This window comes from Lasiosphaeria miniovina, assembly GCF_030549165.1.
Source record: "Lasiosphaeria miniovina strain SMH2392-1A chromosome Unknown B0T26scaffold_2, whole genome shotgun sequence".
NCBI classification, from domain to species: domain Eukaryota; kingdom Fungi; phylum Ascomycota; class Sordariomycetes; order Sordariales; family Lasiosphaeriaceae; genus Lasiosphaeria; species Lasiosphaeria miniovina.
Window position 1 is genome coordinate 2,189,810 of NW_026848221.1, and position 21,496 is coordinate 2,211,305.

General features: G+C 52.6%; 6 protein-coding genes across 6 annotated transcripts; 2 read left to right on the forward strand and 4 right to left on the reverse strand.

The window, feature by feature from the left end:
* Positions 1-177: 177 nt before the first annotated feature.
* Positions 178-2,028, reverse strand: B0T26DRAFT_639849 (EPL1-like protein; the record flags this gene model as incomplete). Its single annotated transcript, XM_060437173.1, has 3 exons — positions 178-945; positions 1,005-1,775; positions 1,882-2,028. The coding sequence occupies 3 exons, from the start codon at positions 2,026-2,028 to the stop codon at positions 178-180; spliced, it is 1,686 nt and encodes a 561-aa protein (XP_060300223.1).
* A 581-nt stretch (positions 2,029-2,609) lies between these two features.
* B0T26DRAFT_694289 (uncharacterized protein) lies at positions 2,610-4,523 on the forward strand. The gene is made up of 4 exons (XM_060441234.1): positions 2,610-2,980; positions 3,285-3,337; positions 3,505-3,578; positions 3,773-4,523. The coding sequence occupies exons 1-4, from the start codon at positions 2,929-2,931 to the stop codon at positions 4,323-4,325; spliced, it is 732 nt and encodes a 243-aa protein (XP_060300224.1). The 5' UTR covers positions 2,610-2,928; the 3' UTR covers positions 4,326-4,523.
* Positions 4,524-8,814: 4,291 nt separating this feature from the next.
* On the reverse strand, positions 8,815-10,104 carry B0T26DRAFT_738096 (uncharacterized protein; the record flags this gene model as incomplete). The annotated part of the gene is made up of 3 exons (XM_060443542.1): positions 8,815-8,897; positions 8,958-9,215; positions 9,282-10,104. The coding sequence occupies 3 exons, from the start codon at positions 10,102-10,104 to the stop codon at positions 8,815-8,817; spliced, it is 1,164 nt and encodes a 387-aa protein (XP_060300225.1).
* Positions 10,105-15,922: 5,818 nt separating this feature from the next.
* On the reverse strand, positions 15,923-16,961 carry B0T26DRAFT_640095 (ribosomal protein S5 domain 2-type protein; the record flags this gene model as incomplete). The annotated part of the gene is made up of 2 exons (XM_060437195.1): positions 15,923-16,014; positions 16,079-16,961. The coding sequence occupies 2 exons, from the start codon at positions 16,959-16,961 to the stop codon at positions 15,923-15,925; spliced, it is 975 nt and encodes a 324-aa protein (XP_060300226.1).
* Positions 16,962-17,350: 389 nt separating this feature from the next.
* B0T26DRAFT_672048 (uncharacterized protein) lies at positions 17,351-18,940 on the forward strand (the record flags this gene model as incomplete). Its single annotated transcript, XM_060439406.1, has 4 exons — positions 17,351-17,380; positions 17,447-17,633; positions 17,849-17,897; positions 17,959-18,940. 4 exons carry the CDS (start codon positions 17,351-17,353, stop codon positions 18,938-18,940), a joined length of 1,248 nt encoding a protein of 415 aa, XP_060300227.1.
* A 411-nt stretch (positions 18,941-19,351) lies between these two features.
* On the reverse strand, positions 19,352-20,406 carry B0T26DRAFT_738104 (HAD-like domain-containing protein; the record flags this gene model as incomplete). Its single annotated transcript, XM_060443543.1, has 2 exons — positions 19,352-20,172; positions 20,364-20,406. The coding sequence occupies 2 exons, from the start codon at positions 20,404-20,406 to the stop codon at positions 19,352-19,354; spliced, it is 864 nt and encodes a 287-aa protein (XP_060300228.1).
* Between the last annotated feature and the right edge of the window lie 1,090 nt (positions 20,407-21,496).

A 21,496-nucleotide genomic window follows, 5' to 3' on the forward strand; every position in this document is an offset into this window, starting at 1 on the left:
AGCCCCACAACCCAAACGCCACGCCGGGCTGAACTCCCTTTTACCAGCCAGCCATCGCTAAATGCATAATCGAGAGTTGAGGGTATACATGGAAGAGCTCTCTGCTCTCGCGCTGACCTCATCTGACGGTTAAAAAATGGAAAAGAAAAACCAAGCACACACATCACAGCGGCCACATCATGAGACTGGCTGCCTTTGTGGAGATGGTTGGGGAAGAGGTTGTTGCTGTGGAGGTGGAGGCGGTGGTGGTGGTGGGAGGATTGCCGACCGAGGAGCAGGAGTTTGCGCCACACCGCTTCGGCCTGTCAGAAAATTCGGTAGGCCTACTGACACTCGGAAAGCCAGAGCAGGCGTGTCGAACGGGTCTGCCTCATACATCGGGGTGTCTTCTTCATCGTCCGATGATTGGTCATATTTCCACCGGTCCGACTTTTCGTCGCTACTTTCCCGTGGAGGACTCACCAAACCACGACGATCGATCCATAGGCGGTTGAGTCGACCTATCCGCCGCCGATACGCCGGCGGATTCTCTCTCGAATCCTCATCCTGGGTAACACCCCTGAACTTGAATACCGGTGGGGCATACTCTGGTCTATCAAGATCCATCGGGGCCGGTTCATCTGCGGATGCTGAAGACGCCGATGCTGGGGGTGTCATCAAGTATTGTGTCTTGGCTGGCCTAAAGCTGAGGTCCGGGCGCCGCCCCTGAACCGGAGACAGTGGTCCCAAAGTGAGGTCCACATGGTTCCTGTTCCATTCACTATGGTTCGTGGCCTTCAACTGGACAGCGAGACGAAGATCCATCTCCTTCTCAGCGAGCCGATCTGACAGGTGCACGAGGTCTGCTTCTCCCTGTCGACCATCTGGACGAGGAGGCAGACGAAGCTGTGCAGGCACGGGCGCCCGCTGGATGGCAGGAGCATCGGGCGCCTTTCTCTTTTGCGGCTGCAAGCTGTCAGCATCAAGCGAGGTAATTTGAATTGGTGTTTTTGGAGCGCACTAACCTTTTGGTTGATTAGGTCTTCGTCATCTGTCTTTATACCTAACCTGATCTTCTGCTCCTTCAGCTGAGCTCTTTGCTCAAAGATGGCGCGGTCTGTCTTAAGCATCTCTGCTTTGAGAAGTTCTCGACTGTGCGCAGCCAAGGCCAGCTGGCGACCCTCCTCGAGCTCTTTGCGCAGCCGTTTGAGTTTATCTGCAACATGTGCATCCCGAGTCCTCGTCTTCCTAGTCTGTCGGACTTCCCGACGACGAAAGCAGACATATGGATCCATGTCGTCGCTCTCCTGGTGAAGTTCGAACTTGATGATTGGATGCAGGGGCCGGTTGCTCAACGCTTGCCGCCTCGACTTCCAATACTCATGGATGTCCTTGGCATGGGGCATGACCTTGCCTTTGTCAAGTTCCTGTAAGCCCTGGAGCATCTCGTCATAGGCAACTGCAGTCTGATCTACCGCCGCATAGGGAGCTTTGATGTATGCGGTGTCTTCATACACCTCCATGATCCTCTCAAAGTCATCGTCGGAAAGCTGGGCCGAAGCCGTTCGCTTCTGATTGTAGGACTTGAGGAAGGCTTCATCGTCCTCCGTCATGTCATACATACACCCTATACATTCTTCCACCGTTTGGGAGAAGCGAATGTAAGTGGACGTCTTGGAGAAGCGCTGGGAATAGAGCTCATCAAAGTTGAGCGTGCTCTGTTCTGGAGGCGGCACAGGGATCTCCTTGTCTGCCGCGACCCCCGCGCCTTGCAACACGGCCTGAAGATGGTATTCCTGTAGCGCAAGGGGTTAATATCAAGAGTTTGTCTGGCGGACGCAACTGTGGCACGTGCGCGAACACGTGACAAGACGCGTTCAATCGAGGTAGGTTTTGACTCACATTTTCCTCAGCCTGCTCGACTCCGGTCGAGATTTGGGCCTCGTTTGTGAGTGATTCATACTCGGTCGGATCGATTTGGTCTTCTCGGATAACTGGTAGAGGTGTTTTCACGCTTAGTTTCTTGTATCGGACCTTCCGAGTCGCCATGGCAGCCGGAGGAACCAAGTCCAGCAAAACCTTGGGGAAACCCCGACGATTTTTTTTATTTCATTCAGAGCCCCATGCGAAAGCGATCGGTAGAATTTTCCGATGCGAAACCGGCGTCGTTGTTGATATTTTGATGGCTAAAGTCTGGTCACTGGATGGAGTGTCGTTGAGGTTCTGGCGCAGATTTTGCTGTTTTGGCGGCTGGTCAGGATGCACATTCTGGCGATTGGCTCCTGAAAGGGACGTGCCCAGTGACCGATAAGCGCGCCCACTATTATGTAACCACGCCGCAGGCACATCGCTTTCGCTCAGTGTTGCTCCTTGTTCCCAGCACGTCGCAGTCTTGACGTCAATAAAATTCGGCACGCGCAATAAAAAAAAAACTGCAGTAGGTGTAGAATATCATATGAGTTAATGGAAAGTTTGCATCTTAAATTTTTTGCACCCGTGATGTGGACAAGTGCGCCTGCTTTACTCTTTTTCCTGGAAGTACCAAGGTGCAAGGGGGCACACGTGCTTCAAAGCTAGCCTCGCATTTGGGAAATTTGTATGTTGGCCTGAAGAGGGGCACGGTGGCTGATTGACAACCTCAGTGTGGCGGACCTCGTCCCCACACTCCCCCACATCCTCCTGGTTATTATCGTACCTCCTTCCCCTCTGCTTCAGCCTTACTCGTGAGTGAGCCTGATGAACCAAACATCGTTTCCCCCCCATTTGACGCACCTACCCAACTAAGACACCTTAACCTATCTACCGGCCGAAATCGCCCGACCTAGCTGAAGCGTATCTTCTGCTAAAGAACGACGCAGCTTTGTGCTTCTTTGCGCAACGCGCCCCGACATCTCTGCCCGACCAACATCCCCGCGGCCCGCCTCGTTGACTGCTCGCGCCGCCAACACAATGGGCAACACTACCAGCGCTGTGCTGGACAACATAGTCCAGGGGTCCAACTGTCGGTTTAGCCTCACCTCATGATTATTTCCCTCGTCTGTTTCTATCCACTACACTTTGCGACAGTCCCAGTTTTCGTTATACTGTAACCCAGATCCCGGGAGTGGGGAGGGTGATGCTCCCCGTCACTTCTATTGTTTACGACAGGCAGCCAGAGCCGTGCTGGGGTCGGAGCCGGGGTTGTGGTTAGGGCCGGCGACTAGTAGCTCCTGTTGCTATCCTAGCTCCTACATCGTATACATACACACACACACATACACTAGGCTCCGCCGCTAACGTATGCTGGCTTTTTTTCGCATCTACAGTCGATAGAGAAGAAGTCGACCGCCTGCGGAAAAGGTTTATGAAATTGGATAAGGTACCGTTGGCCCATGTTCCCAGCTATTTGTCCCTGGAGCACAGGTTCGATCGCGCCGAGTTGGAAGCGGTGGAGGGGAAGGAGAGACACAACTTGCGACCATTGGAAGATACACGAGGACTAGAGGACATTGATCACTGACAATTATTGCCCCTGTTTCTGTACAGGACAATTCCGGCACCATCGAGCGCGACGAATTCCTCAGCCTCCCGCAAATATCTTCAAATCCGCTTGCTACCAGGTTCGCAATCCCCCCGATTTTCTTCAGACCTGTTCTGTTTTCTCCTTATATATGTACATATATACCTACCGGTCTTTCATTTTGTGCGCTCAAGACCATGTTGGTGATGTGTCTAACGTATGGGATCGGAGGGCGTGGTTTAGCATGCTTTGACTGTATCCATGTTGATCTTGCTGACTGGGAGTTACACACAGAATGATTGCCATCTTTGATGAAGATGGTGGCGGCGACGTTGACTTTCAAGAGTTTGTATCAGGGCTGAGCGCTTTCTCGAGCAAGGGCAACAAGGAGCAGAAGCTCAAGTTCGCGTTCAAGGTATACGACATTGATCGTGACGGCTACATCAGCAACGGCGAGCTGTTTATTGTGCTCAAGATGATGGTGGGCAGCAACCTTAAGGATCAGCAGCTGCAGCAGATTGTGGACAAGACAATCATGGAGGCAGATCTTGACCGTGATGGCAAGATCAGCTTCGAGGAGTTCACCAGGATGGTCGAGCATACCGACGTGGTGAGCATGAGCATGATGACTCTAGGTGGGTATCTTGCTTTCTTTTCCTCCTTGCCACGCCCCCACCCCCATCCGTTTCTCAGACTATATTTGGACAGCGGTAGTTCTTTTGAAAGGAATGGTGGGCGGGGGGCGGCTTGGACGAGAGAAAGACAGATGCAGCACACTTTTTTCGCTAACTCGTTACTCTCTTGCAGACCAGTTCTAAGTATTTCAGCTTCCTGGAAGATACCATGATATGAGCTCCGTTTTCCTTTCTCCTTTTTCTTGGCGGACACGAAAAAATTGGCCTTTTCTTCTGTGCCTTGGTTTTCGAATTGGGATGGAGAGACTCTTTAGGATCGTCATGGTGAGCCAACCAGCCTTTGCATAGTGTTCTTGCAGATCAGGAAAGTTTGCTCATAGATAGGAGTTATAATAAGATACGCTATCGGACTTGATGTCTAATCACTGAACAGACACTTACCGCTTCCTTTGTGTCTGTTTTTTTCTCCTTTCCGTTTTGACTTCTTCGTTTACTCGTGTTCATTTGACATGAGCTCTTCCATAACGACCATAGGCCATAGGGACCAGACTGCAATTTTCGCCATCGGCACCGCACGGGCTATCTTTCGGCGAAGTCGACTCCTAAAGTGAGGCTCGGCTGTTGTCACGAGAGCAGGCATTCGGCCGGTCAACTAGCGTGGTGCTCGGGTATTTGTCTCGCATGCAGTTGTCCTATTACTTTGGAGAGCAAGCAAGGGGTTGAGGTGATCGACATCCGGTGCTTGCCCACCCACCCAGTTCCCGTTGAGAAACAGGCGGAACGGCCCAACAGATAGGTCCTATCGCGTGGATTAGGTTACTGCCGAAATGAGGTTGATACCTATAGGCAGTCTAAGACACACAAATACCCAAGGTAGGTTGGTAGGTACCGAGTACCTACTTGTGTCAGGTCAGCTCGGCCCTCTGCACTGGCGGGACCTTGCCGTCGTCAAGGGGAAAGCGCGAAATGTTCCGAGACATTGGAATCCCCCCTCCCGGCGCTGACGGAGAAATGCGTGGGATGAGATAGGGTTGGACGCATCTAGGCTGGTCTTTATATTGCGCTAACCATACATGATGGACTGGGCTGAGCACGACGAGGTCGAAGACATGGCATTTATAAATAGATGTACCGAGCAAAACAAACCAGTGCCGTTCAACTGTTTTGACTTTTTGCTGTACCGCGGCAGATGCTTCAACTGTGGCCAATCTAAGTGTGTGCGTGGTGATGGGTATAAACCATTTCACTGTTGTGATAAATCAGATCCAACTGTGAAAGTCCCTCTTCGAGCAGACGAAATAAAATACAAAAAATGTAGCAGACAAGCCGAAAAAGGGAGGGTAGGGGCTTTCCTGATCGTATCCGCATCCGCCAAAATCCCACATCCGCGGCGGGGATCTGAGTCTTCTGTGTAGGTGACGGATCATCACACGTAAGAGTAAGGCGCATATGTACACCTACCTACCTTGGGTATACCGCAAACATGAAGCCGCCGTATCTCTCTCTCCCTCTTAGCTCTTAGATAACCGGGGTGGCCCGCAATCTGGCGAGGATCCGGAAAGTGGCGCAGCCCTCCCCTCCCCCCATGTGGGTTGGCATCGTGCAGCCCTGGATGGACTGACTGACTGTCTGGACGGGCGAGTTAAAGTGAGTGGTAGAAAGCTGACTAAAACTGACTGACTGACTGGTCACCATCCGAGGTCTCCAAGGTGTGTGTTGATGTACACGCGGGCAAAGACGATATGGTCGCCGATGGCGTAGAATATAACGCCACAAACCCAAAACAAAGTCTGACGAGGTGCCCGATGCGGGAGGAGGTTGTCTAGCGGCACTCTCTAAGACTCACCGGTATATGCCCTTTGACAAAATGGGCAGCTTTCTGTTTTCTTTTCTTTTTCCCCTCCCATAGATACTCTTCCCTAAATATGTCACACCGGTTTGTTCTCGTTGTGATGGTGGCAATCCGGGCCCCCTCCCTTTTCTTTTGCCCTCTGCGTGGGGGGTTTCCGTTTGGTGCTGGATCCCCCGTTCAGCTGGTGTCGTTCTCAGTACCGCCGAGCGCAATGTCTTGGCAGGCGCTATGCGATGTTGGATTGCTGTGGCGTCTGCGAGAGAGCACATATGTCACGGTATGTACATACATGGGTTCCAGGAGAGGAAAACCAACTTAGGGGTACGAACCGCCCAGTCCAGCTGCGTGCAACAGAGAGGAGCAAGCCACTATCTTTGCCGGCATTACGAGCGGAGAAGGGGAGGTGAAGTCGGCAATACTACTAGTGTCTTGTGCGACGTGACGAGTCACATACATCTCGAGGTGAACAAGATTGAGTTCTCTAGATCGCCATGGAACCCGTACACTACGTATTGGGAAAACGTATGTAAGGTACCTTCTTGTTTAGGCAGTGAATGTTCCTTGTTCTGTGCTAGGATTCATCCGCCCGCCGAGCCACCCACCCAAAGTCCACATCCCTTTGCCGCCCAGTTTTTTCAATCCATGGTACTGGAACTCGGCTGTGGGGGTTACGTAGTGAGAAAACCACAATGCCAAGGTATGGCCTATGCACGGGCTCTATGACAATGGGTGTGATGATCCTTCCGACCAACTTTTTGTTCGTCCCTTTTCCCGAAAGTTTTCGAGCATTGATGACATGAAGGACATGAAGGCTGCAGTGTACATACACATGCAGTCATGTCGGCTGCCGTAGATCATGACATTCCCATCAAGCCAAGGACGACACAGGGGGGGTTGAGAATGAACGTGTCTTGGAGGGCCGGAGGCTTGTGGCATAGGTAGTGAAAACATCCGCCAGTGAATCAAACGGTAATCACGCCTCGCCCATCTTCCTGACAAACAGCTATTCGCCGGAGAAGTATTTTCATGTCCCTGTAAGACACGCGTCAGCCCCATTCGAAGGTAATGGGCGGTTGTGGGTGGGGGGCCCGTTCCCATGAGAGCTGGAGTCCAAAACCCAAGACGGCGACTGGAGTCGTCGTGCAGCGAGGAGAGCAAGCGAGGTCGGCGATGCGTTAGTTTAAACAGCTGGGCAGGGTACCTCGTGGTGGTAACATCTGTATTGCCTGGGCTCCCTTTCTAACTCGATGTGGATAGATCGGCAATGTGAGAGCTGGGTCTTGCGTGTGAGGCGCGATGTCTTGCAGTAGTGCAGAAGCGAAGTCAGCTGAGGCGGGCGGGTTCTCCCTCCATTCCTTTCACGCGTCAGTTAACGACACCTGGTGCGCCCTCGGGTCTCTATACGGTTTTCAACCTAGGACCCCACTAACACCAAATGGGGAGAGGCCAGAAAAGAAGAGAGCGCAAAGGTATTGCGTATGTCAGGTTTAGTCGCTTCATTCGTCTTACGACTGTTACATACACGGAAATCGAAATAATACGGAGCGGAATACGCAGGTAAAAAGAAGCTTTCATGATTGGTTTGTCCGGGGAATTTAATGACCCAGCACGCTGGTACCTGTGCTCATGTGTCACCTATCATTGGCCAAAGCTGTGCCTCCACTACTATCTGGCGGGGTCTTGGCACAGACGCGGACGTACGCTAGGTATTCAAACTGGGGCTGGTGTGAAGTGTAACTTTCACGGAACTACCCGGTGAAGCTGCTTGCAGATTGGAATTGCTCTCAGTAAACAAGAAATAGCCAACTTGTTTCCATTCCTCATTACATTTCATACAGCTGGGGGTTCCACACACCCGACACCGGTCTTCCAAATTCTTCCTAGCCGCGCTCCTAACGTCATGGAGTATAGAGTATGGAGTGTAGGATCACCCTTTCCTAGTCGTGGTTTAGTATTGCTCTGCTACCTCCTTTCGGTCCAGCCGACTCGAAAAAAGAACAAAACTACCACGAGGTCGCCTCCCCAGCGCCTCACTTTTGCGGTATGCCAGATTGCCATACGTGTGTATATGTGGTGGGAAGCCAAAGCCGATATCCACCGTTCTACTCGGAGAAAGAACTATGTACAGGAAACCCGTGTTGGGAGAGGAGTTAGACCAGCCAACATGTTTTTGTTCCTTTTCCTGACCTGCCAAAACCCATGCAATATCCAATCATGACCCATATCCCACCCATCCTTTGATCCTATTCCTTCGATGTGAGCGAGTGCCGGGAACAGTTCAACCTCACTCGCAGACCTGCTGAAGCCGTAAACTGAAAAGGTCCACGCTGATCTCTAGCTTCAAGCTGTCTGTTCCGCCGCCAGAGCCTTCGAATCAGGGGGTTTTTGCTCCCTATTCCATTCCCAACCCGGAAAAAGTACACCGGTTCACTTCGGAAGTACCGCTGACCGCTTGCCATTGTCTAACAACTGGCGCCTACTGAGACTTCTCAAGTTCATCCACCAGGGTATCCCGTGCTGCCGCCCAGCCTCTTCCCAGATCTTCTAGGAAGAAGGAATCATAGCCGCATTCATTTCATTCAGTACGCCAGATAGATAAGAAGAAAAATATTCATGCCACATGACCTCGCATCAACGAGTCCAGTCTGGAAAGGAATATACGACTAGAGGATTAGGAGGAGAGTCCTGGACCAAGGCTGAACGTGAGAGAGAAAAAACAAGCAAAAATAGCAAAAAGAAGACACAGACAAGTACTGCAAATTCGACCCATGCATAGAATCCAGACTGTTAACGGACACTTCCTTGCTGAGCTCAAACAGGCTGCCAGGTGCCCGGTATCTTGATGAGTGTCAATGACGTTGAGAGGCGGATGCAGCCGCATCGCTCCCGCCAGCACTTGACGAGTTGCCAAGGTCTAGGCACTCTTCCAAAACTGGTTCGAGCTGTCAGCAAATATTCCAGGTTCGGAGTAAAAAAAGGATCGTCTACTTACTTGCGATTATCTGTTCTTCCCAAACACCATATTGATAATCGACGAGGCCGTGGCGCTCGATTCCATCGCAGAGCCTTACTAACTCTTTGCCCATCTTTACCATTTCTTCCTGCGCGATTACGCTTTGCGAACGCTGTAACTGGTGTCCGGACTCCATCATTTCCTTTTGGCGCTGGAATATTGCCAGCCAAGCATGATTGAAGTCGTTCCATAGCTTGATTCGACCGCTATGTAAATTCTGGTCATCAGAAGTGAGACCTGCCAAGAATAAGCTTTGTCAGGACATCCAGCTTAAGCAAATACAAATCAGTCAGAGCATCATACCTAATTCTGCAACGTGCGACAGGAGCCAGTCCGAGACATTGAGAAGAGAATCGCTGGCGGCGGCCAATAATCCACTTCGTATGTTCTGAAATATCTCTTTCAATGCCGATTGGTATGACGCGTACGCTTCGTCCAAACCCCCTGACGGGGGATACTCTTCCTCCATTCTGACATCCGAGGCGGCGGTGGATTGTGCCGCCATCCCCCCGATGCTTCCGATACCACTAGTCGAATAGTTTTGCAGAGAAGACTGCTGATATACCTGGGGGGTGCTGGACGACGCTGTCTGCGCCTGCATAGCGGATGCAGCGCCAGTGTTGGTTGGCTCGCTAGAGAAATAAGGGGCTGCAACATCCGTACTCATCATCTGCAATGTTGCGGGTTGCCGCGAGGGAAACTGCTGGCTCGCATGGTACACGGTAGTGTTCTGCGGCCCCGCAGCCTGCGGCACATTGTACATCATTGCCGTTGGGTTGTACGTGTTGGCAAATGTCTGTGTTTGCCGCGAATCCGGCTGGCCGTAGTCGGCGGCTGAGTTGTGATAGCCCATCCCACCTTGGGATATGGCAGTGGTAGAGAAGGACGTTGCTGTCGGCTCCTGATAGTATCCACTGTAGCCAGCCGAACTGCCCAGTCCCCGCGCTGCCCCCGAAGGAGACGTGTTCAGGGGAGCAGGCCGAAATCTCTCCCCCGTGCTCGGGAAAGATCGTCGCTGCTGCTGCTGCTGCGATGCCTCGTGCATCGACTGGTGATAGCGTGGATTGGAAGAGCCGTGAATGGGCGGTTCACCACCCTGCCTCCTCTGGCCCCTATTGTCATCCATCCCCCTTGTGGTGAATGGTATGTCTTGCCAGGCGGTGGTGATTCTTGCTCTAGGGACTCTAGTTGTTGATCTGACCTAGGTAATTGGTGACTGGCCTGACTATCGACTCGACGACTAAATCGTCTGTTGTAGATCTTGACGTAGCAGAGATTTCAAGATGCTAACACCCCTTCGACCTCTCCTGCTGCTGCGAACTATAACCTGCGCAAGGCGGTTGGAAGTTGTTGAAGAAAGGACCGAAAGACCTCTAAGAATTTCTCTCAAGGGAATCTTGGAGAATGGTGGTGAGGGCTGAGCTCGCGCTTGAAGTGGGGGTGAAGAGACCAGGTAGAGTGAGAGGACTCTGTTCTCGAAGGCCGATAAAAATTGCTTTATCGTGGACAATTGTAGGGTGCTAGGTAGCAACGTAGACAACTTGCCGGCAGTTGACGCGCCTCAACTAGGAAGATCCTAGGCGGCCAGGCATCGAAGCACCGGGGAAGCTTGGAAACATTAGAGATGCTCGGCTTGTGATCAGGTCCTGCCTGAACCACATAAAATGGACTAGATCCTGAGAAACTGGGGAGTGGGGCCTGGTTCGCTTTATCTCGACTCACTGAGCTTTGTGGTGGTGGTCGAGACTGGTTGTGTCCTGAATCAGATACAAGGACGAGGAGGGTTGGCTGGGGTTTTGAAAGGACCTTCCAAGGGCGTTTAGGTTAGGGGAGCATCGACTTCGGGAGAGTGTGGGGAACGGGTAAGGTCTTATATCAGGCAGGCACTAGGCTCACTAGCAAGCTTTCCGTGGGGTTTGGGTGGCAAGGTGAGTCGAGCTGTCTGCTAGAGGTGAGTAGGGCAGATGGAGACAACGGCTCACAACCTAACGACCCGGCAGTAAGATAATGGCGTCGACGGCGGGATGGGTGGGAATCTAGCTAGCCGAAAGAGGCGAAGAGACGTTTGTGGGTCGTGGGGTGAGGAGAGGTACCGGTATGCCGCACCAAGGCCCGAGGACAAGACAGATCGGAAGAGGAGGAAACGCGCTTGGTCGGGACTGCGTGATGGTGTACATGGGAGGCTACAAATAAGACGAGGTACCTTCAGATTGTTAGTCCTGGCCGATCGCAGGACCTTTGGCGCGGCTCCACAACGAATCGACCGTCTTTTCATTGGCATACGCACCTGAAGGAGGCTGAATCTTGGCTTAGAGACATGGAGGCGTGTATGGGGAGGAGAAGGCCGTAATGGCTGTGCGGCCCTGGACAGGGCTGCGAGATCTACTGCAACCCCCAGAGAACACCCTCGCACCAGCACCAGTGCCGGATGGCTTGCGACAGGGGATGCGGATCTTGGAGAGGGCACTCTGCCCAAGCCGGCGGTAAGTGGCGCCGTGGTGACGGTGGGAGGAGGAAAGCGGGCAACTTAGCGACTTTGGACGCTCCGCGTCGCCGCTAAATGCGGGCGTAATGCTGACACTCGAGACGGCTCCTCTGATCCCATATCATGACTACAGAATCGCGAGCGAAAAGAAGGGATATGAATGAAGTGCGACAGCCACGTGCATTCCCAGAATGCGGAGGATGGCGCAAGGACAAGCGCGTTTGCAGCTAGAGGCAATGGTGGATGGCCCAATGCCTCGTCTCTCTATCTCAGACTCCGTCGTGGCCGCGTCTTAGCTTTGCCAGTCAATTAGAGCCGCGCAGCTGGCGATGGGTCAGACTGCCGTCAGTCCACTCTCTCTCCCTTTATCGTCAACCGATCGATCCCTTGCTCAATTGTCCGGAAAGCTGCTCCGCTAGGAGTTTCGGTTGGGTTCCCAGTATAATAAAAGAACGAGTAAACCCCAATTTATACTTTTCGTGTACGAGAGGGGCGTATCGTTTCTCTGCAGACCCGCCTTGTTGCGTTGCCGTTGCGTCTCAGTCTGTAGGCGGGCTGCTTTCAAAGCGATGCGAGAGAGGACGGGAATATCAAAATCAAGGATTTGCGGGACGCGAGAAACCCTGACAGGGCAGAAGGAGGCAGCGCGTTGTTCAAAATACAAGGGAAATGGCAGGCGTAGGGCTTTCTGGGCAGGTTGCCGGTTGGAAGGAACGATCCGATGTTTAAATCGGCCCCCCATGGGTCAAGAGTGAGAAATGGGGAATGGAAGGAGGCAAAGAGCGAGGCCAAACAGCCCAGCAACACCAGCACCGCACATCAAGTCCTTGGCACGCCCGTTCGTTCCGCCCGGCATCGCGCTTCAGAGCCAATTTCTGACCAACATTACTTGAAGCTCTATCGATCCCCGGCCCAATGCCCACCAATCCGCAGGCATCCCAAGGCCGTTGGTCGGGGGGTTGTTTTCTCCCTAGGTCAAACGGACGGACTCAGCTCGTTCGGTCTTGCTCCCGTCCTTCAGCTAATGCCTAGGCCCAATCGCCTGGGCAATCCACCTCGAGAGGTGCAGCGGCAAGCGTTTTGTGTACGGAGGTGTGTGCTTGGTCGCTTCCCATTTCTCTGTTTGTTTGAGACCATGTTGTTGCCTTATCTGGCAGGTGCACCTGTTGTGCTGCCAACCTACCCTCTTGCCTTCGAACCAAGGATATAAGAGAACGGCCAATGTTTCACTGTAAGCCGCCATTGATCCTGAGAAATAAAATCAAGAATTTTTTTTTTTTAAAAAAAAAAAAAAAAAAAAAAAAAAAAAAAAAAAAAAAAAAGTAAGACAGCAAGATTGCTAGGGTTTACAGAGCACGAATCAGAAACAGGACAGGGGACCATTACGGCGGCGTTGGCCCCACGAAAGACTTTTGATAATACGGAAACTTAGCGCAAGCCCCCTCTCGCCAGCTTGGCAACCGCTAGTCACAAGCTAAACAGCGAGGTCCGTTGTCAAGTGAAAGCGTGCTCTGCTGCCGCTGTCGCTGAGAACAGGGGAGGGAAAAAAAACCCCCTATCGGCTCGTGCATCTGGGCCGGACCGACGTCCAACCAACGGGTTGAATGGGTCGAACCCACTGTCAGAGCGTTGGAAAATTTTGTTCTATGGGGAACTTCCATTCCTTCGTGCCTCAGAACGACCGCTGTTGACATCTGGCTCGGACAAGATACAGCCGGTACTTGGTTTTCTGGGCCCAGGTACAGGTACCACAGTGCTTTAAGTTAGTATATCTGTTATGATGAAGGAGGTGCGTTGAAAGACCCTAGATCCATGTCGTTGACTTAGAGCCGCCAGGGCAATGGAGGCATGTCGTCAAACAGAGGCCCAAATCTGCGAGGTAGATCCCTGTCCGTGCTTGCGTGGGCTGCGTCGTATTGACCGGGGTTTTGGCTCAAGTTTCCAGATTCCCGTAACCGTCGAATTAGAGGCGCTCTTTTGCTAGCTTCTGGAACCTATTTGCCGAGAGTGGGAAGTAGCTCTACTTGGTGGGACTGAGACTTTTGGCTGGTTCCCCAGCTGACGCGCATGAAGTGCGGGTTGCGGTACTCAGGATCACGGTGCATTAACTTTAGCCGACGAAAAAGTACCTGTACGCCAGGTTCTCACAACCATGGGGGCCGCGATTTTGAATTCCTGGCGCGGATATGCCTCGCATCTCACCCGATTCTTCTTGGACCGACGTCGAGCTGCAATTCGTCCTAGACGGCGGACTACACGAGGAATTGTCCTCGGTGTGTCTCGGGTGATGCCCTGTCCAGGACGCCTCCGCTCGGCCGTTGATTATTTCGTGTAGGTACGGCTTCCGATTTGGAGATGTTATGGATTCTCGCCCAAATCCCGACCGGGAGTCGGGACACGGCTTCGTCGGCTCGTTCGGCGGCTCGGAACTTCACGACACGCGCCACTAGGTGCTCCGTATTCCATTTGAGCTTCATGTTTTTTCTCTACCGCGGACCATGGAGCCGACGTTTGACTCTACGAGGGTTTGACCTTGAATCGTACCAGCAACATGTCCGGATCCGTACAGGTGCGCGGAACAGGGATCTGGAGACGTGCGTCCGAACTGGCCCTGGAAGCCACACAGACCATTCTCGACCGGCCCAATCCCCTACCGACCTATTCTGTAGGTACCTGCACCACAATTTAGCGTATCAGATCGGACAAGCTGCCGCGCCAGATACCTACCTACAGTTGCACGCCGAGCGATCACTGTGGGTTGAGAAAAGCCCAGTGCACACGGAAGACAGCTCGCCGATCTCAGCCTCAGAAGGACGACGATTTGTAGATCATCTGAATTGAGGCTGTTGCGCAACCTTCAACAACTGAAAACCCGGCGGGCAAAGGAAAACCAATTGCTTGCAACATTGGCCACCGCCTTCAGCTGCCATTGACGAGTGGCAATAGAAGGGCTCAAGCATTTTGTGATACTTGGCGGGTTACCTCCTTCTCCTTACCAAGCTGAGGTTTGCGACGATCTCCGGTTATCTGTAATTACGCGTACAATACGAAGTACATACAACACAGACCGTGAGGGAGCTGTCGGTCAATTGATTGAGTCCGAGTCGTGAGCACCCTCATCGTCGAGCGTTTTGCCTTTGAGTTCTTTGTTACCCGCAGTCCCCTTGCGGCGCGCGAATTGAAATTGGCTGGACGAACGCTCCGAGGGTGGTGGGGGCCAGTCAAACATTGGCACGGCCGAAAAGACCTCGAAGATGAACGGAGTCAACCCAATGTCGGAGATTCTTCTCGAAAGGTTCTGCGACCGCCAACGAAGCCATAGTGTCTGTGCGAATTAGCTCCGTCACCTTCCTCACTCCTAAAATCAGGAAATGAGATTCAGCCGAGCTGTCTCCAGGGCAAAGTTATACTCGAACCACTACACAGCGTGCTTAAGATGAGATTTAAACGTGGTTTTGAGTCTGGGCTCGTTCAAAGGGGTCGCCGAATGGCCACGCAAATAAAAAAGGTAGCTATAAGGCAGGTCCCGGGAGGGCTGGCAGTCAACTCAGCTAGACACCCAAAAATTACTAAAGGAGCCGCAACGAAACTCTCCCCCGAGACGGGAGAGTCATTATTAGTCAGATGTGCTGAGGAACATCAAACACTCTCGCCTGGCTCGAGGTGCTCGATGAGGGGTACGACGGGCCAAAGGGGACGAACGAGAAAAAAGAGCTGACACGAGTTCATGTCGCGTCTTCTTTGGAATACCTACCTACCTATAGTACAATACCTATACCTACCTCATTTTCTCTCCTTTCAAGCCTCCAAAAAGCTCGGAGATGTCTCCGCCATATTTTTCCCGCCCGTCTTTGGGAGTTTTTGCAGGGACAAATGCATTCATGACGAATTCCGCATCCAATTCCAATTCGCAAGTCCAGGCATAGATGCTCACTCTCACCAGGTCCCGAAGCTCTGGAATAAGCCTGTGCTATTGGCAGGGACAGCGTGTTCAGTGCCCGCGTGTCTACCCGTCCGTTCTCAGGTCGTTTCCTTCTGCCCGGGCATCTGCTCGATCAACTATAGCGACCAACCATCGCAAGTTGCGGCTCTGACGTTTTGCCAGTCTCGTCTCGGCCTCAATCCGACCGGTTACGCGGCACGTTCCCGCAACTGTTAGTCGGTCATATGCTATACGCTCTACGCTTTTAGATTCATGCCGTTTGAACCTGCCTGTCCAATTATAGCCAGCGACCAAGACATAAGTTGAAGATCGACAAACTACGATACATTGTATTGTACAGTTGCGGCGCCCATATATGTAAGGTCTGCCTTCGTCCTCGTCTCCGCGATGGGTCGCTAGAAGGACACTGGAAAATAAAGCTTACAGAAGAAACTTGGGGGAGGGGGGGACTAATCACCCCCAAGGACCGGTAATTCATGCACAACTCAAGACTGTTAATGCCCAGCCGGGTTTGAACTATCTCTTCACCCAAGTTGGCATCTTTCTGGCCTTCACACGGCCGTGTTTCTTTCTTTCCACTCTTCTCATGTCGCGCGTGACGCAGCCAGCTGGAAGTGATTGGTTAGCATGATTCCTGGAACTTGGGCGTCGAGAGGAGCATGCGGCACTCACCTCTTCTTAATGCAGGCTTCAGAGCAGGCTCGTGGGCCATCAACCCCTTTGCGATGGCAAGCGTGAGAGCTTCTGCCTGCCCAGTCGTGCCACCTCCAGCCACCAGTGCCCAGACGTTGTATTTGTCCAACCGATCAGTCGCGCGTAGAGCCCACACAGCGCTTTCGCGATCGTGAACCCGCCCGAAAGCATCGGCTAGTGTCTTGCCGTTAATCAAGACTTCGCCGTTTCCTTCGATGACATAAGCCCGGGCAACGGATGACTTTCTCCTCCCTATTCCCAGGGCCCGCCCAACCCAGTCAATGCGAATCGGGTTCGGCTTGTTGGTGAAGGGCTGGATGTCGCGCTTGAAAGCCTGGAACGCCTCTACGAAGATAGGAGGCTTGAGCTCGGGGTGGATTCGGTGAAGGCGCTTGATGATCTCGAGGCACTTGACGTAGTCGGACGCTTTCACCCTCTCACCAACCATCTGCCTGAATTCCACCAGGCTCTTCCAGGCAACCCGCTCAACTTCGCCCGTAGAAACCACTGGGAGCTTGCCATAGCTCTGCATCAATTTTTGGAGGGCGAGATAGCTGTCATTGAACCGAGGTTGGCGTGAGAAGTAGGACGGTGATACTGGCACCGCGCGTGCGTAGGAAATGTTCCGGAAATCCACGATGTCTGCCAGATTGATTCCTGGGGCCGCTTGGATTGCCTGGTCTTGTTGAGTCTTGAGAAAATCCTCGAATGAACCAGCATCTGTGGAGAGACATCTCGTGCTTTTAGGGTCGTTGAAAAGCTGTAGGGCTTGAAACTGTTGATCAAGCGGCCGCCATTGTCCTCTGGAACTGGGGCGGACACCTCTCAGAGCAGTGCTGATGCCTAATCTCGAAGATGCCATCATTGCGCGCCTATTTCTCTCCTCATTATTCCGTATCGCGTCGCGTCAAGGAGTCGTCGGCTCGCCAATAGTCGCGGATGCGTTTTTCGGCTGGCAAGGTTCACTTGGAATAATGTCGCAGGAATTTTCCCGGAGCGGAGCTCGGACCACTAGAGAAAGCCACCTCGACGCATCGGATTGGGCTAACGGCCCAACTCACTTGCAGCTCCCAATTCTGGCAGCGGGGTTGCCTAGCCACCCCCGCCGCCAAATGCTTGCCCCACCTGATAAAATTTCCTCTCTGAATCACCCGCCGCACAGTTTGTCCAAGTCAACTGTCCTCAACCACTTCTCATCATCTTCCTCTTTCCGAAAATCAACTTCTACCAGTCGTCTACATACCAAGCAAAATGGCATTCGGAAAGCTCTACACCGGGCCGGTAAGTTAATACAGCCACGCAAGGCCTTTGTTCGCTTTTGAGCAGCAGCTGACAGATGTCCTCCAGGGCAACCCCCGCTCGACGGCCATTCTAGCCGTTGCGAAGGCCAACAACCTCGACCTCGAGACCGTCGATGTTGACACGACCAACCCAACCCCAGAGTACCTCAAAATTAACCCTCTTTCCAAGATCCCGACGTTCGTCGGCGCCGATGGTTATACTCTGTCCGAGTGCATTGCCATCGCCATCTACGGTATGTGTGCCAGGTGGGCCGAAATCTTCTTCAGCCCCGCCTTGCGCCATCTCTCGGCCCCCCTCCCCACGATATGATGATATAGACATTTTTTAACAGTTATCCCTGTCTGAAACCATGGTGTTGACTTCGTTCTAACTTCTGATCGCTCTTTTACTTATTCATGCATCATTAAATGCCGTGTTGTCAATGGACTCTAGGCTAACGCAACACAGTCACCTCCCAGAACGAGAAGACAACCCTCCTCGGAAAGACCAAGCAAGAGTAAGCTATATCCACATCAATGTTTTCATGGACCTTTCAAGCCGTCTAACCGCAATTTCAGCTATGCTTCTATCCTGAAATGGATGTCGTTCTTCAACTCCGAGGTGCTTCCTAAGCTGGGTGCGTGGTACCGCCCCATTCTCGGCAAGGATCCCTATGTGAAGAAGAGCGTCGAGGACAATCAGAAGGCTGCCCTCAAGGCCATCTCTGTCGTTGAGGCGCATCTCCTGAACAACACGTACCTCGTCGGCGAGCGCATCACCCTCGCGGATCTTTTCGCCGTTGCCCTAATCTCGCGCGGCTTCGAGTACTTCTTCGACAAGAAGTGGCGCTCTGAGAACCCTAACGTTTCTCGTTGGTTCGAGACGGTTTACAGCCAGCCTATCTACTCTGCGGTCGCTGCTCCTTTGTCTCTTCTTGATACCCCCAAGTTGACAAACGTTGCCCCCAAGAAGGTGGAGGCTAAGAAAGAGGCTGCCCCCAAGAAGGAGGCCAAGAAGGCTGCCAAGCCTGCTGCGCCCGCTGAGGAGGAGGATGATGCGCCTGCAGAGCCCAAGGCCAAGCACCCCCTCGAGCTTCTGCCCAAAGCTATCTTCCCTCTTGATGAATGGAAGCGCCAGTACTCCAACAAGGAGACACCAGAGGCTCTCAAGTGGTTCTGGGAGAACGTTCCCTTCAACGAGTACTCGATCTGGAAGGTTGACTACAAGTACAACGATGAGCTCACAATCACCTTCATGTCGAACAATCTAATCGGTGGCTTTAACACCCGCCTGGAGGGATCCCGCAAGTATCTCTTCGGATGCGCGTCGGTTTATGGCGTCAACAACGACTCAGTGATCCAGGGTGCCTTTGTCATCCGGGGCGACGACTACAAGTCTGTGTTCGACGTCGCTCCCGACTGGGAGAGCTACGAGTTCACCAAGCTCGACCCGACCAACCCCGCAGATCGGGAGTTCGTCGAAGCTCAATGGACCTGGGAGAAGCCCGTTCTCGTCAACGGCAAGGAGTACGCTCATGCTGCTGGCAAGGTCTTCAAATAAATAATGACAGGGTACTGGGGACGCTGGGGACAGGGTGGCTACGGAATATGACTGACGACAAATCTGAACGGGGAAACGAGGAACGAGCTACAAGCCCGCGGTTCATGCCCTTATGTATCGATGGTTAGTTGAGGATGAACGAGCCTACAAACAAAGACTAGCCACCGTGCATGGTAGTTGTAGTGAAGATGCTTCTCCTGATTTGGGGATAGAGGCCGAAGAGCCTGTGTGTCATGATGTAGTTTTGGTTTCCCTTACAGTTTCCTATTTCTCGACTTTCGTATTACCTACACAAACAAAATATGGGATATGGGGTATCGGACCAACCAATTAATTTTATTAAATCTCCCGTGCCATTTCATTCACTGACGAAGGAGTTAGGTCTTCGTCATCAGTGCCTGCTAGCTTGGCCTAATTAGCCTTAAATGGAGTTGTCCTGATATATGTGCTAATGTCAGCCTGGTAGACTAGTGTGTTCAGATAGTCATGGACCAACGGCAACACTCTTGGTTCCTCGTTGACATCGCCCGCGAACTCTGGGAGCGTGATAGCATTGTATGGCTCGCTGCGTGCCTTTTCCTCGCTATCGTCGATCAAGACCGTGTTCCCTTGGTCCCAGGACTCGCCGTCGGGGTGGGCTGCCTTGACGACAGGGTCCTCCCATAGCTTCGTCAGCCGCTTGTAGCACTGGGTGCGCTTGTCGTAGTCCTTGGCCGACAGGCCAAACTTGTCGCGGCCCCAGACCGTCACGACGCGGCCAAGCTCGTCTGCCGTCAGCAGCCGCGCGCACATGTTCCGCACGTTGCCGGGCCGAGCCGACGACCAGACCACCACGTGGAACGTGTTGATGCAGTACTCCATGAATTTGCGAGCGTGTGGCCGCTCCACGAAATCCGTCGGCTGCTTCTTGGACGGCCGGTACAGCAGCGTCCCGTTGAGGTCAATAACCACAAGAATGGGCTGCGGCGTTGGCGTCGACGCTGGCAAGCCTGACGCTTGGCTTAGGTACTCCTCCGTCGGATTGGGGATGCCTCCTGACCGGGCGCTCGGGGCTGAGATGGGGTCGCGCCCGGCAGCGTTGACGCCTTTTTTGCCGACAGTGATGACTTTGCCAGCTTTGCCTGTGAGGCAGTCTTTCTTCTTGCGACCTTTTTTCTCGTTTTGAGCAGCGGCCTTGGCCCGTTTCACCTCTGCTTTCGTTGGTTCCGTGACATTGGCATTGTTGCCAATGACTTGGTAGCCTCCAGTGTCGATGCTGTGGCTGTTTGCGTTGTAGTTGGCATAGCCGTTGTTGTTGTTGTTGTCGTTGGCATAGCCATTGTTGTAGTCGCCCTGTGGGCCAGAGAACATGCCGAACGGGGGGGGAAAGGGGTTCATCATGGCGAAATTCTGTTGTTCGCCAAAAGTGCCTCCCATTTGAGACGTTTGTGGCGGCGGGTAAGGCGACGGATCGCCTGGCAGTGCATCTTCCGATGGCTGCTGCCAGTCCTCGTCGGGGTTGGCATTTATAGCCTTCCATGAACGAGACATGTTGGAAAGCTGGTTGGTCCTTGTTCTTGAGTGAAGGCTTTCTTGACCCTGGTCCTGGTCCTGGTTCTCGGAATTCGACGGTTCTTGGTTTCCAAAACGAGAGGAAGAAGACGCAGGGCCGCCTGACCCTTCGCCTACTAGAGTGATAGAGCGGGTGGCATCTGTCTCCGCTTCCTGCCACGTGGCGGATTTCATCCTGTCACGCCTCGTAGATAACAGGACTTGAGGCGAGTGTGATGAACGAGTGAGCTTCGTCCCAGCTTTATTTTTCCAGTTGAGAACCCCGTCAGATTCTGCACTACGACGGTCTTGCTGGCAGGTGGGAGGAGTGTGGGTCTCGAGTGAATTTTTGTTCTGAAGGTTGGATGAAATTGTGATTGATCTGTAGCCGAACAGATAAGGAAGATTATTGGTGTTAAGTCGATGGGGGAAAGCCCCTGGAACGAACGGTTGAGAAGTATTGCGGAATAAACGCAGGAGAAAATGCCCAAAAAGAGAGGAACCGTTTATCATGCTGTTATATAACGAACAGCCTTGATAACCCGGGGTTTCCTACTCAATACATTGATTGTTATAGCCACTCAGTCGTCTAATAGATAACCTCCCTTTTGCTCTGCTTATCGCCTTTCCTCCGAATTTATGTCGTCTTTCATCAAGGAAATGACGAGAGGCAGGATCGAGCTGAAATTACTCGCCACAAGCTGAGAGGAGACCCGTGAAAAATTGCAGTTGCGAATATATACGTCAGAATATAAGACGAAAGAGTGAAAGACTTTTGAGTGGAAAATGAAGGTCGGCGGAACAACGTTGCGACAGTGAGGCCAGTAGCACAACCTCGTCGGTACCGTTTGGTGGGTGAGCATCGCCAGATCAGGTGTGGAAATTTTATGACAGCTGGAGAGAAGTGGGTCCATTTATGTGGGGAAAACTGAGAGCTGCAAAGTATTGCACAACCGGGGGCAAGAGTGATAGCGCCTACACCCTGTTAGTGAATTACCTACTAGAGGACCTATTTTCCCATCATAT